Here is a 15,830-nt window from a genome sequence, read left to right as displayed (position 1 = left end):
GATGGACCTATTCAAGATACATTTTGAAAGTGCACCAAGTCCTTTAAAATATTCTCTTTTGGAGGTTATGATATATTGTCTTTTTTATGTGTTGGTTCAACCTCCTAAATTTGGAAATAATAGTAGAGTTTTTGTTCTCTGGCGAAATCATAAAATGTTGTTTTTGTCAGATATTTTAAAATCCTAGTATAGAAGAAAGAGTGAAGGAAAATGTATTCTAAAGGTATTTTTGACTATATCTACCTTGTTGATTCCCAGGATCCAGCACAGTGTCTTACATATAATAAATGCTCATTGGATATTTGTGGAATGAATGAAGGCCGAATGGGAGCCAGACCCTTCAACAATTATAGCAGAGTATTCTCAGTGCTGTAACAGTAGTAAGAGATTAGTGAGATCAAGCTGAATGATAACTGGAGTCAGATCATCGAACTTTTTATGCCATACTAAGCTTAGAGTTACTTTTTGAGCAATGTCACTCTGATTGGAATAAGTATATGATTTAGTTTGAAAGATGAAGCTCATTTGACTGTACTATATTAATAGAATTAAGGGCATTACGTTGGCTACAACTTGTAAATTGGGGATAGAGGTTACAGAATTTTTTCTCCAGCTTTCAATTCTAAATCAATGTGATAAATAAAGAACAGTGGGAAAGTATTGCTAAAATGATTTTCTTCACTGAAAGATAGCATAACCTTTTCATCTTAAGATGAAAGATAATCAGTTTCACTTTTCAGTTGAGGAACATAATTCCTTGACTTTGCCAACTGTTTACAGGTAATATATACATTGTATTTAGTCATAGATTTGTCAGCTTGAAGGTTCTTGGCAGTAATTGAGTTTTTCTTGCGCAAGATAGATTTAAAAAGATACTTTCAGAGGGCTGGCCCCGTGACTGAGTGGTTGGAGTTCTGCATACTCTGCTTTGGCAGCCCGGGTTTGTGGGTTCAGATCCCAGGTGTGAACCTACTCTCCTTGTCAGCCATGCTGTGGAGGCATCCCACATACAAAAAATAGAGGAAGATTGGCACAGATGTTAGCTCAGGGCTAATCTTCCTCAAGCGAAAAGAGGAGGATTGGCATTGGATATTGGCTCAGGGCAAATCTTCCTCGCCAAAAACAACAACAAAAAATTTGGGGGTTCATGTTAATTCGTAATATTATCCAATAATCTAGCTCTATATATCCCACCCCTTGTGCAAGTTAAGTAGTCATGTGCTCCATAATTTTTTATTTTATTTGTGTTTATGCCCTTTTTTGTGGTAAAATATATTTAATACGAAATTTGCATTTTAACCATTTTTAAGTGCAGTTCAGGCCTTTTTAATACATCTTCTGTTGTTTCTTTTCAAGGCTGGCAGACCTTTGGAAAGCACTCTTGTAGACTTTTGCTTAACTGGGTCAGATCACTGTGTTTTAAAGATTTTTAAAAGATAATGTGCTCCACGCTTTGATTTGGATTTTTAAATACAGCTCCATGGTGTGGATGCTCTTGATTGTCTCTGTAAAAGTCTTCATCCATTTTGTGGAACAGTCCCAGGTTAAGCCCTTGCCTGTGATTCTTCCCATGTAGTGAAACGCAAGGAGTGCAGGATGATTGTGTCCTTATTTTATAAACCAGAGGTAGGCACATCTTACAAAAACAGAGCTTTGTTCTGGCAATAGATACATATTGCACTCCTGATGTATATGCTTATTACTACAAAGGGCGCAAAGATGGATGAGGGCCAACTTATATTTATTAAGCACCGTCTATTGCCAGGCATTGTTAGGCAGATTTTACCTGTGTACTTATTTACCTTTTTCACCAACTGGCTCAAAAGTCAAATAAATTGCACAAGGTTCCACTATTTGTATTATTAGGAATATTAGGACTCCGTCTTAATTTTAAGTAATTCCCTATATTTGGGTCACTTGCTTTACACTACCTCCTATATTCAAATTCATTATTCAGTTTAGGACTGAATTAGGACTTCGTTTCTCTACTTAGTCATGCTGTCTTCTACATGGTAAGACTAAGTGTATCTTAATTATGATATAGAATTTAATAAGTGAGCTAATAATGGCTAGATAATAGTAGCTACCATTGAGTGGCAGTTACTATACCAGATTATTTTTCACATTACCTTACAGCAAACCTGCTAGCCTCTCCTCCTGTCCTCCTAGCTTCCTCCACCCCCATTTTACTTATGAAATTTCCATTACTTCAGATTTGCCTATGAAAATAGAGTGACTCAGAATCATTAACAAACTTTAATTTGCTTAAGGTCACTGAATGAGTGTGTGTGAGGGAGCCAGGATTCGTATTCAAGTCTGTTGGGCTCCAGATCCAGTTTTCTTAACATATTTTCTTCATTTTTCCATGACTAAAATGTGAAAGTACAGAGCAAGGAGAGATTATATACTGGTTTTGGGGATCAGAAAAAACTTGATGAAGGAGGTAGCACTTGCAGTGGGCTCAGAGGATGGGTAGGGTTTTGGCAGGCAGTGAAAATGGAAGAAAAAATAAATCTCGGCAAAGATCTAGGTGTGAGAACATATAGGGACTGCTTAAGGAATAATAGCTATCATTTATTGAGCTGTTAATATCCCAGGCTCTGGGCTGAGTTCATTACTTACATTAAATTAAATGATATTCTCAGTACCATTCTGTGAGAAAGGTATTCCTTTTTTACAAATGAGAAAGTAGGTTCAGGAGTCAGGTAATTTGTACTTTGTCCAGTGTCACACAGCAAGTGGCAGAGCAAGAGTTCGAACCAGGAAGTCATGCTGTCTCCTAAATTGCCTTCCAGTGTGCTAAGTGTCTAAGTGTTTAGTGGGACACGAGGAAAATAAAAGGTGGAGTGCCATCTATGTGGTGCTTTTGGAAGATTATTCTGGTTGCAGTATACGGTATACAGTAGCTTGGAGATGACAGAGGTTAGTCAGTAATGCCAGTGAAGAGGAGGTTCTTGAATGAAAAGGAAATGAGAGGTAATAAGAGTCTGAAAAGAAACTAGTTTGAAGGCAGTGGTTTGAGAGTGATTATGGGGAAGGAATTTAGAAACTATTAGATTTGGGAGAATGAGAACATGAGAAGAGGACAGGGATACAGAAGAAGAAAGAATCAAAGATGAACTGACTCTGTTCTTAATACTAAATAATTCCCTACACTTGGACCACTTGCTTTAAAATGCTTTTTATTTCTTTCTGTACTTGTACCACCCTTATAGGTTTTCATTGACTTAATGTTTATGGAATCTCTAAGGTGTGCTGGGCACTGAACCAGTGACTGGGTTATTTATAACCTTCTGTCTTGTTTCCACTGCGACCATTTGTTTCTTTTTCTTCTCTTTTCTCTAGTTGTTCATTCTCCACTCCTCTGACTTTTGCCCAACTCTGCTGATTCTTTGCCGCCAGTTAGTGACCTCTGTCTAACCAAATCAAGACTCTGCTGAAGTCAGGCTTTCAGGTTGCCTTGCTTGGCTTATCTGATTTTGACCTCTCCCTCTTCTGAACTTGGGAAGCAACCATAATAATGTAAACAACCTGAGTGTTGTGGTCAAACTAACTTGAATTTGAATCCAGGCTTTGCCATTTACTCTCTGTGACCGTAAACAATTAATTAGCTTTTCTGGGATTCACATTCCTTGTCTCTCAAATGTAGGCTTGTTGTGAGGTTTAAATGAGAATTTGTGGCTTGCAGTTTGTTCTCAGATGTTACTTTCTCTTCCCCTTTTAAGCAGGCTACTTACTGCTTTTGTACTTAACTACAGTGTGAGCCTCAGGAGCAGAAGGGATTAGATTTCCTTTAGTATGTTTTTCACACTCAAACACTTGCTTACTTGTTGAATGACTGCCAAGCTTAGTTACATTTTCACTTGTGATTAAGGGAGATGAAGGAATAAGAAACTTACCTATTAAAACCAAGGATAGACGTTAACACTGTTCTTATGCACCATTCATGATTTGATGTTCTTTGAGTGTTTGTTCTTTTAGCTACTACTGGATTTGGAATGCATGTACTGGCAGGGTATCTTGGTCATTTCCTTCTTTCCTCAGCTCTTTACTTTTATCACATTATTCTTCTTTCTCTATAAACTTTTGTGGATTCCTAGTGTGATACAGTCAGAAGGGATGAGCTAAGGCTCATCTAGCTGATAGCCATTTTACAGTTATGGATACTGAGCCAGCAGGTACCACTAGGCGTGGAGTCCAGGTCTTTTAGATTTCTGCGCTGATGCTCTTTCTCAGTATACTGTGGTGTACATGTTTCTCTCAAATTCTTTAATTACTAATAAAAAATGTAACAGGAGGAAGTTTTTAAAAATTTGAAAAAAATGTTTTAAGAGGATATAGTATTTTTGGATTTTCCTAAGCAGTATAGATGTAATAAAGAATTAAAAGATCTATAGTCTGAAATATGCTCCCTCTTGACTCCTTGGGGAAGATAGATACTTTATGAACCTTAAATCTGAGACTTTATTTTGGATATCTGGATTTGTGTACTTGCTTATCAATTCATATGGATATCCAGGAAGCCAAGTGATGATCAAGTTATAGTTTGGGAAACAGGTTGTAAAAGTAATCACTCAGACTTTTATTTTTAGGGATCAAGGTGGTCGGACATTGTGTGGTGTAATGAGGATTGGCCTGGTTGCAAAAGGCTTGCTGATTAAAGATGATATGGACTTGGAGCTGGTTTTAATGTGCAAAGACAAACCCACAGAGACCCTGTTAAATACAGTCAAAGATAATCTTCCTATTCAGATTCAGGTGAGTACAGTTTAATTGCACCTCCAGAAGAATTTGTGAAAATAGGTAGCGGCCTTGATGAATTCAATAGCAAGAAATTGGTAATAGTAAAGGGTAGGTATAAACAAAAGGGATACTGCTAGTTTGGGTCAGTGACCCATCCATTACGTGTAAAGCAAACTTCTGGTGATCAGTACTCAGGATATTTTTACCAAATTAAGATGGCTATTAAGGCACAGTCTTAAATTTTTCAGGTGTATCTTGCTGAGAGTCTTCATGTTTTCCCGACTGGGTCTTTCAGCATTATAGAACTCATGGAAGGGTTGGTATAATGCAGAAAAGAATTGAAAGATCAAAAAGAGCCTAGGGGCTGGTCCTGTGGCCAAGTGGTTAAGTTCATGTGCTCCGCTTCAGTGGTCCAGGGTTTTGCCAAGTTCGGATCCTGAGTGCAGACCTAGCACTGCTCATTAAGCCATGCTGAGGTGACATCCCACATAGTAGAACCAGAAGGACCTACAACTAGAATGTACAGCTATGTACTGAGGAGCTTTGGGGAGAAGAAGAAAAGAAGAAAGAAAAAAGATTAGCAACAGATGTCAGCTTAGGTGCCAATTTTACCAAAAAAAAAAAGCATAGACAACTGGAGACTTTCATAGATAATAACTTTTAAAATTGAAGACTCAGTTAATAGTTAATTTAATAGTCACCAATTTATTCTGTTGGTGGAAAGTCACTAGTAATTCCTTATTTCCTAACCTTTTTCATGTTGGGATGTATTTAGAAAATTTTAATGTTGGCATGCTTCCTGGAGGATGCTGCTGAAGGCTCCTCAGTCAGGGTTTAAGGCTGAAGGTTGGTCTAGGGTTGTGGTCACCCTAGGACCTGCTCTGCCAGCCCACTCCAAGGACCAGTTGCATTACTAATGGGGAAACTGTGATCATTGTTCAGTTTCAGATGTAATATCTGTGGTAAAATCAGTTTATAGCTTTTTTTATGATTTCAAATTAGTTAGTCCTTATATCCATATCACGTAAATAGAGATCAGCCCACAAGGTCCAAACTTTGAGTTGTTGAGTGCTCTCTTTTCTTTTGTTGATTTATTTGTGTTTCTTCTAAAAAGGCTTCCCCCCCAAGTAATATGAATTCTAAATTTGTTTTTATTAGCTTTGTTACTGGATCATTTTCTTTCATATTCACCAGCTGATCTTCAAAACCACCTTCCTGACTTTTTTATGTACCATTCTTGACATTCAAATTTGTGTTACTTGTTGACATTCCCCTATATTAATTTTTGGAGCACTATTTTATTTTATCATTCTACCTTAAATCTTAAGATATGGGTTTCTAAGTGACTAAAAAAACGTATTTGGCTTTTCCATTTTCTCTTCTGATGAAAAAATGTCTCAGGGCCAGCCCCGTGGCCGAGTGGTTAAGTTCGTGCGCTCCGCGTCGCTGGCCCAGGGTTTCACTGGTTCAAATCCTCAGCATGGACATGGCACCGCTCATTAGGCCATGTTGAGGCAGCGTCCCACATACCACAACTAGAAGGACCCACAACTAAAATGTACAACTATGTACTGAGGGGATTTGGGGAGAAAAAGCAGGAAAAAAAATTAAATCTGTTTAAAAAAAAATGTCTCTGGTCCTTCCTAGGGTTAAACTTATTTCTTTTAAAAAAAATTATTTTAGGGGCTTGCCCCATGGCTAAGTGGTTAAGTTCATGCGCTCAGCTTCGGTGGCCCTGGGTTTCACTGGTTCACATCCTGTGCACGGACATGGCACCGCTCATCAAGCCATGCTGAGGTGGTGTCCCACATAACACAACCAGAAGAACCTACAACTAGAGTATACAGCTATGCACTGAGGGGCTTTGAGGAGGAGAAGGGGGGAAAAAAAAAACCCAAACAGATATTAGCTCAGGTGCCAATCTTTAGAAAAAAATTATTTTAAATCCTTTTGTGATTTAGGGAGGGAGAGTGTTAAGCAACATGGAGTACAGTAAATTTTTAAGAAACAGAAAGCTCAGTAGCAGGTTTCTGGCTAACTATACTTTTTGTTATTAGGATGTTAATAAAATTCCTCGTTTCCATTCCTCTCGTTTCCATTACTTTTTATATTGTTTTAAATTTAATCTGTATTTCTGCTTTTATTATAGTGAACATTTTTACTTTTAAATTTGTAGTAAAATAATATCAAAGGATTGGACATACTAGAGGCTTTTTCAACTGTCTTACCCCACTTTCTGTTCCTTCTAGTGAGTCTTCTTTCTTATGAGAGTGGTCATATTCCTCAGGTCTTTGAAGGTTGGAAAAAGGGTTGAGAACCAGTGCTATGATAAATCGAAGTTCTTATTCTGAGAATCTATCACATTTCTCCAGTATGAAGATATAGGAGATTGGGCCAAGCTTTAGTCTGTATTAATAGAGCTTTCTCTGTGCAGATGACAACTGTGTGAACTCTCCTTTTTTTTTTCTCTCCTGAGTGAGGATCTTTATTTCTGGGCACCACAGTTTTAAAATGTTCTTGTTGAGCTAGCAAGTGTTCAAGGGCGGGACCCAGGGGAGAGTTCAGGCTGTTTAAACCATTTCAAATTTGAATAGACTGTGGCTTAATTTTAGGCTAGAGGACACTAAAAAAGACCAATATCTTCAGGTCTTTGAAAGGCTTCTTGGAGAAGGTAAAAGAGGCCTGAACTCTTAAGACCAGTGGTGGACATTATGAGCAGCATACTTCACTTTAGCGTAGCCAATGGTGTAATCCAGCAGTGAAAACAGCTGCTTTGTGTGATAGTTAGACCCATTACTATAGGTATTTGGGTAAAGGTACCCATCTGTACATGCATCTCAAATTAAATTGTGTATATGTACACACATATATGTGCCCGTATATATGTTTATACACACAAGCACACACGTTATTATTATTACTAATGATAGTTCAGAAAATCATTTTAAGTGTGATTTCTACCTTTACTCCCTGCCTTCCCCTTGTTTACTTGGTGTTTGTGTGGAAAACCAAACTCTGATGTGATATGATCTTATTTTCTTATGAATTAAAAAGGTTTTTCCCAAGCACTTACCATAGTAAAACTTTCAGTTACCTTAGTACCTTAATTAATTGAGGTTGTACCATACCTGCTTTCTATATTCTTTTCTAGGGCAATTTTAGGACTTCCTTGAGCAAGGGAGGAGAAGGATGACCCAAACCAGAAATCACTTATAATTAGTCTAGCCCCAGACTCATGCCATATTTATTACTTTGGATGTGTCTCATGGTGATCTGCATGCATATTTGACAAATTTAGTTTGACTCATTCTCTGGACATCTTTAATGCTCTTATAGTGGCAAAATGGATGTGAGCAGTTTTCTGCTTTTTCTCTATATTCTGATTCTGTTTTTTCCAGTCGCTGTGTGGCCTTTCCCTTCTTTGGATTCTTCTATTCAAAATTAGGATAATGAATTTTCTATTTTCTATCTTTTTTGGAATGTCAGTGGTAAAATGCAATTTTTCTGTAAACCGCTTTGAGTTCTTTTAATGCACATTGTTGGGTAGAGACCTAGTAGTGTTTCCATTCAGCCGTTTTTTTCTGGTAATCGATAGTAGATTTCATCACCAGGAAAAGCCCTGTGTAACTTATTAAACTAGATATTTAATGTATAATAATATATTAAATATAACTTAATATGTGATTCTAATTGGTGATTGTTTTGTGGAAGGCCCTTAAATTATGTGTTTATACTTTTATGTTAAAAGAATCAATGTCTGTTTTCCTGTGATGTCAGGTGATTGTCCCATAATTATAGGTCTCTCTGGAATGATCTCTGAGACCAGTAGTTAGAGAAGGAAATTGTTATACTAATTTTTTCGTTGGTGAGTGACTGTGCAGAGATCCTTTTTCATTCATTCTTACTTGATTCTCTTTAAAAATCTACATAATCTTACATAGAAATCTACATAATCTTATACTTGTAAATCCTCAGCAAGTAGGAGTCCCTGTTTAGGCTGTTTTATCAAAAAAGGTATTGGTCTAGAGAGCATTCCCAGCGATTTATTATTCCATAATAGTTCTCTGTAATAATTTCAAGAACAGTAATTAACCCTTTATCACATAATGATGCTGTTGATATTTTACTTTCAAATATTAGGAAGAATGGTTTTAAATACTGCTTAATAATTGTGTAGATGGTTGACATTGTGGTTGCCTTTTGAGAGATGGAGAAAAAGGATTTGTTGGTAAGTTAGGAGGAGAGAGAAATGTTATCCCTAAACTAAAGAACGAGTTAAAGGCTTTATTTACTCTTTTGGCACAGTAATACTAATAGTTAATAACATTTGAAAACTAAGGGACAATCATTTTGTTTTGTTTTGAAATTTTAATCTAATTAATTGGGTGTGTTTGAAATCTTGGTGACTTTCAGAAACTCACAGAAGAGAAATATCAAGTGGAACAATGTGTAGATGAGGCATCTATTATAATTCGGAATACAAAAGAGCCCACGCTAACTTTGAAGGTGATACTTACTTCCCCTCTAATTAGGGACGAATTGGAGAAGAAGGATGGAGGTACATGTGTATATATATGTTTTTTTGTTCTGTTCATATAAGATTTCTCTTGAATGCTGTGTTAAGTATGCTTTATGGATTTAAGAAATAACTCTGTTTTATGCTACTCATAGTATTTTAAACAGCTTTGTTTCTACATAATCACTCTATTTTGCAAAAATACATACATTCAAAATGTAAAATATGTTAATTCAAAAACTTGTGTTTATCCTGTTGGTCTTAACTCTGCTTTAATTTTTATACTATTTTGGTGTTCTGTTTTGTTTTGTCTAGTATTGCATTGTTACTGGTATCAACCAACCTCTTCTGTGTAGTTTGGCTATTAGATATAGTTTTAGGATTACGTGTGGTCCAAAACAGTATTGTTTTCAAATTTACTCACTGTTTCAGATTACTCATTTGCACATTGCTCTTGACTTCTAATAATGATATAACCTTGTAAGATTTATGCTTTACCTAATTGCCCATGTGTAAATGTATACTGTAAGAGTTATAAATTGGGACATTGATTCTTTTTTTAAATAAATAATCTTTAGTAAATTTTTTTCTAGGAGGTTTGTGATCCTGTTAACATTTTGAATATGATATATGTGGGAATCATGCTTTAAACTAACTTTCTTCTGAAGTTAAAAAGAATTTCTGTATGGCAATGTCATCCTTATAAAAGTAGAGTGAGAAATCTGTTCAGTTTTGAGAAGTAATGATGGAGCTGGGCTTCTTTTCCTGTTGTTTTTATCCTGTCAAGTTAACTTATTTCTGCCTCTCAGTTCTGTCCCTAGAAGCTTGTCATGTGATATTTCTCTTGTGTCAGACCTTTGACCAACTGGCACGTCTCTGTCATGACAATTTAGAGGCACTGCAGCCTGTCTGGGCCAGTGGGGACTCGGGGACTCGCTGATGCTGTTTTTTTTCATCACTAGATGTTCAACAAGTCCCATTGCTTACTCCCTTACCTGAAATACCAGTGCAGTGAGAAATATTGGTCAGTTTCTTAATTGGTTTCAAGTTGATATAAAGGTAGAAAAAGACACATTTACCAGTGACATTAGAACTTTGAGTTTTGGCAGACATGACTCATAGGATCTCTTTAAGTAAAAGTGATAGACTCCTTTTAAAAAGTTTTTTGGGGTAACTAAAATCAGCTACGCTATACCAACAGATATAAAGTAGACACATTTGTGAGTCATATTTTAAAATTAAAGTGCATTCAATCTATAATTGAGTTTATGCCTATACTTTTCTTTTTTCTGTATATAGTATCTCTAACACCTCTGAAGAACCGATCTTAAATGGCTTAATTTTTTTAACAGCTTTACAGTTCACCATTAACTGTAGAACTATAAAATGATTTCTGAAGTATCAAGATAATTTTAATTCTGGTAAGCTGTGTTCTACTTGACCCTCTAGTGTAAAATCAACCATTTCTAAGTATAGTTATAACTATAGGTATTATTAAAAAATTATTTGAATAGAGAGAGATGAGAAAAAGACTGAAGTTGCCAAAGATTAGATTAATTATATGTTTGCTTGTAGCTATAGGCATCCCTTCCATTACTTCTTTGAAAGTATTAAGAGAATCTCAGGCTTCTTTTTTTCCTGCGGTTTTGTGTACTTATATGGGATTTTGTCATAGTTTTCAGTGATACTCTTAAGTGTAGTCTGTTTCCTTTGTAACTTTAATTTCTGTTCAGAGAAGCTGAAAATAGATTCTTAGTGTATTGCACCCTTACTAGAAGACTAGTTATTATAGAACGGAATTTGTAGTAAAGTAGGAGAGTCATAGTCTCTGTTCAAGGTGTTTGGGTTACTCAGGGATCCCAAAACCTCTCTAGGAGCTGAATCTCATCAGCTGATGTCAACATTATCGTGTGGGATCAAGTAAGGGGAAAGAATCAGCTTGGATCTAACATTTTAGATGTTACTTCTCCTTCTGAATGGCAAAAAGATTTGCTTTGCTGTTGTCCTTAACCTCCCAGCCCTGTTGACTCACTTGTTATCTTTTATAATTTGCTCTTTTTGTCTAACCTGGGCTTTGTCAAAGACAGTTTTTTGATCTTCACCAGCAGTTTTGCGTATTCTTGGGCAACTTTGAGTATCCAGCATAACTGAGCATTTGAGACCTGGGCTGTGTACTTCTACAGGAATTGTTTCCTCACACGAGACACTTCCTCCCCCACTTGATGCAGTTGTTTTCAGCTGCGTGGGGTAAAAGCACAAGATTCATTTGGATTCCAGAAATTTCTAAGACTGAGAGATATCCCTTTTTATACACCTCCACTTTCTTTCTCAAAGTTTAAAAATATGCATCCCAACTTTTTTCGAGGCAACATTTTCCTATAGAATCTTCACTTCTTCTCTCTCCACAAAACAGACTGTTCACAGTGCATATACACCTCACGTCTTTCTCTTCCCTCTCTTCACTTGCCACATGTTGAGTAGAATCTGAAAAAGGGTAAAATGCGTGGTTGAGAGCAGGCAGAACCAGTGGACTAGGGCAGGTGAGAGCCTCATACTTACCTCTCAGGGCTGTCTCTGCAGAAGTGGGCCTGTCCAACCAGTCGTTTCAAGTCACTCTTTACATTTTCAGTGGCCAGAGTACGTAGTGAATCCCTCTGTTATTGTTTACTCTTTCACAGGTAAGATTCCTCCTGTGCTATCAGTCTTCTTTCCATATTCTAACCCTTCACGTGAAGGCCCTGTAGAATAACCATTCTGTGTTACTGCCTCCTTCCTGCTAAAGAAGGCATAGGAGAAAAAGCACAGACCTTGGTGTCTGGCAGCCGAGTGCTTGATTCTTCACTCCAATACTATTGCTGTGTGACTTTGGACACATTTCTTCATTTTACAATGTGAATAATAAACACCTTAGAAGATTGTTTGAAGTTAAGTGAGAGAATTTATGTAATATGACCTGTGCGATACCCAGCACAAAGTAGTTGCTCAGTAAATAGTGGTAATTACTCGGCTTACTAAAAAGATTCACAGTGCAAACTCACTTACTCAAACTGCCTTGAGTTCACAGTGAGATAGTGTGTATATGATAGGTCCGAAGAACTGAACCTAAACACAATTAAACTCTTCAACACCCATTGAAATGTACTATTGAAATCAGTATACTGTATTTGCTGTAGTGCTGCTAATGAGCTGGTTTATTAAATTGCTTATGATTCATTGAGGGCAGCTGTCTCTTCCCAAACCCCTATCCTTTATCCTTAACACTTGGAATGGTGCCTAATATACAGTAGGCATTCTCCCCAAAAAATCTGGTGAATGGATTTTTGTAGCCAGCATCTTGCTTAACTAAATAGGACTGTCCAGTGTGTAAGAGGCATTAACAATGGGCATCTCAGAATTCAAGTAGTATATATTGAAGATTTAGCTCTGTTAAGATATTTCATAACTTACTGTGTTTAACCCCTTTTTCATATATCCTTTATTTTATCCCTCACAACAGCCCTATGAGGTGGATAATTGCCCTGTTTTATAAATAGGAAAGTCCCACATTTTACCCAGCTCCTCTGACTCTAAGTCCACTGTGCTGTCCACTCCCCCATTATTGTTTAGAATGAGTGTAGGAGCATCTTAGCTGATTTAGTTATTCTGAGCAGCACACAGTCTCAGGTTCTTTTGGTGCTTGTGATTTTAAACTAGAAGTATATTTGCTATGAGGGTGATAAATCAGCTGTTGATTATATTTACAATGCAATTTGAAACTAAGTGGATAGGGAAACTGCAGAGACTCTTGAGGTTTAGGCTAAGACAAACCTCTGTCGTCAGTATTGGGGTAGATTTTCAGGGATTCACAGAGAAGTTGCCCAAGAGTCCTGCTTCACGTGTTGGTGCCAGTATGACCTTCTGATGCGTCTTGGCAGAAGTTCATTAGTGTGAGTCTTGCTAAGTGGAAGGCATTAGATTCTCACAGTCCAGAGATCACAGTTGGGGTTATAATGATGCTACAGGCTTTATTTTCCTGCCTTTCCTGGCTGCTAGACCTACACTATCCGGTGCAAACCTTTAGCCATTATCCTTTCTGGGGCCGACTGCCTACTGAGGCTTTGAAGAAGAATCATACTGAGTGACATTTCTCCTGTAAATTAGGAGAACAGTGCTCTCTCTGCTCTACCTGAGTGCTGGATTTACCTGTTTACATTATTGTGGCTTGATGTTTTACATGGACAGTGGCTTGAAGCATAATGTTTGCTGTCCACAAAGCCTCAAAGAATTGAGAGAAGTGGCTGCCAGGGTATCTTCAGGCTAGCTAGAAAAGTCTATCAGCATGAACTCAGTAGCTCAGCTATATAGACTGTCAAGGAGGCCTTCATGATAACCCAGCTCAAATATTTTACCTTTGAAGAGCCCAGGTTCAAGACGTATAACTCCTATTTAACACAGTCATGTTCTGGCTTTTCCTCGCTCCATCTCCAGGCTAGTGGTTTTGTTAACGGGCAGAGAGTTAGCTTGCATGTAAGGGATCGAGAGAAACTGACCAACATTTCCTGCAGTGCGGTGTGTTTCTGGTCACTGATCTAACCTCTAACCAAATAAACAAAGTTAGGCATAGTTGACTTCTTTTCCAGTGCTTCCGTTCTTCAGAATGTTTTATGTGCCTTCATGCCCTGATGCCAGGTGACTGAGCAATAAATTTTTAAAAGCTGTTTTTCTTTGCTTTTGGCATTTTTGTCACTCTCCAAGCCCATCCCCCTTGCTGTTTCTGATCTGTTTATTGGTCACTGAGGAAAAAATGAAATGGCTCACAGTTCCGTTCTTTTTAATTTTAAAGACTCCAAGATACCTTTTTATCAGAAAAGCTTTGCTTCCCACAAAATTGAAACAGCGACATTAAAGTTCATACAGACATGTTGTTAACTTGAGCTTCTGCTATGAGAAGTAGTGTTTTTTCAGCAGCAGTTCTGTGATTGCCATGTTAAGTAATTTGTTTTTCTTAATGAATAGAAATATATAAAACTATATTATTAATATATAAAGGAAATAGGCAAGCAGGGCTCATAAGTAGCACTATAGTGCCATGTGAATTTATGTTGTTTTAAAATAAGAAACTTTGAAGTAGGTAAAATGAGATGAATTATTACATCTCCTCTGCTGTTTCCCACCTCATGAATACTGAGACATTTTGGATCTTTTGACTTTTTTGACTATCAGAGCGTGAAGAAACATGGCTATTCTGATGGTGATGTAAAAGGAAATCTGGTGCAAGTCTTATGTTCGCTGCCTGTCCCTTTCATCCCTTTCTAGTAGGAGCTACTGCCTCCAAATGTTGACTGTCTGTAGCAAGCTGATGCCTCCATTTATTGTTTTTTTTAATAAGAGTTGGTTGTTATAATATGACTTTGGGGAGGAAAGAATTTATTTAAATATTTTTGCCATTGTCCCCCTTTAAAAATAACTGTGTGGCAATGAGCATAAGATGTTATTTACAGACTCTGACCTCTGGACAAAAGTGCCAGAAAGTTCACAAAGAGTTTTGGTTTGCCTTGTGTTTTCCTATCCACATTTCCTCTGCCTCACTCCTCTCTTCCATTGCACCCCTCTTCCTGACACTCCTACTTGGTAAGATGGTAGAATAAAACTTAGCTCGCATTACTCTTAAAGATTGAGTCTTAACAAATAAGTACTGTCCATAACTTTTCTTGAGATTATATTACTTAGCAGTCAGTCAACCTTTGTCATGCCTAACTTTTACGAGACTCTAATCATTCATTCACAGTAGTTTGTTTTATCTGGTACGTGAGCTTTACACAGATGCTTGTATTGACCACAGTTAAACATTGCGACATAAAAACATTAAAATGAGTTAGTTGTATGTATTGTGTCATTATAAAGACAGAATGAAGCAAGTCCAGGAGCTAGATCACCTATGAAGTGAATACGCATAATATATTTGTTTATGTTTATAAATAAATCCACATTAGTAGTTCTTTTTGAAGCTTCCTGTTTTATGAGTAAAAGGGGATAGTGAACTGAGATCCTGTGTTGTGAATTTGTTGGGAAAGGTTAATGTGTAACAATGCAAACATCTGCTGTAGAGCTCACCTGGTCAGAAAATAAGTGTGTAGCACTTCAGCCTTTAGAGTGTTGCAACCGGTAAAAAGAACCACAGTTCTTTCTCTAATAGATTTGTTTTCTGTTCGGCATTATGCTTTCAGTTTTAATTAGGGGTAATCAATTAAAATATACAGTAGATTTGCCATAATAGAATCTTGTAATAACTGAGGAAACCAAAAAGTATCAGTGATCTTGTTTCCCATTTAAAAATACTTACATTGTGGGGCCAGCCCTGTGGCCGAGTGGTTAAGTTCACGCGCTCTGCTACGGCGGTTTCTCTGGTTTGGATCCTGGGCACGGACATGGCACCACTCATCAGGCCACGTTGAGGCAGCGTTGCACGTACTACAACTAGAAGGACCCACAACTAAAATATACAACTATATACTGGGGGGATTTGGGGAGAAAAAGCAGAAAGAAAAGAAAAGAAAAAGATTGGCAACAGTTGTTAGCTCAGCTGCCAATC

At 37.3% G+C, this 15,830-nt stretch overlaps 1 protein-coding gene across 15 annotated transcripts in view; it reads left to right on the top strand.

Annotated features, from left to right (window-relative positions):
• The window catches only part of STRBP (spermatid perinuclear RNA binding protein), a 124,597-nt gene that overhangs the window by 69,900 nt on the left and 38,867 nt on the right, over positions 1 to 15,830 (top strand). For all 15 annotated transcript variants that reach the window (XR_011533578.1, XR_011533577.1, XM_070596400.1 and 12 more), the window contains 2 exons: positions 4,593 to 4,758; positions 9,157 to 9,301. Coding sequence is in view for 13 of the 15 variants with exons in the window: in XM_070596400.1 (XP_070452501.1) it covers positions 4,593 to 4,758; positions 9,157 to 9,301 (311 nt within the window). In the remaining 2 variants the exon portion in view is untranslated. The remainder of the gene's footprint in view (positions 1 to 4,592; positions 4,759 to 9,156; positions 9,302 to 15,830) is intronic.

This window comes from Equus przewalskii, chromosome 26 (genome assembly GCF_037783145.1).
Source record: "Equus przewalskii isolate Varuska chromosome 26, EquPr2, whole genome shotgun sequence".
Taxonomy (NCBI): Eukaryota; Metazoa; Chordata; class Mammalia; order Perissodactyla; family Equidae; genus Equus; species Equus przewalskii.
The sequence above is the reverse complement of the archived record's forward strand: the minus strand, read 5'-3'. Positions and strand labels throughout refer to the sequence as shown.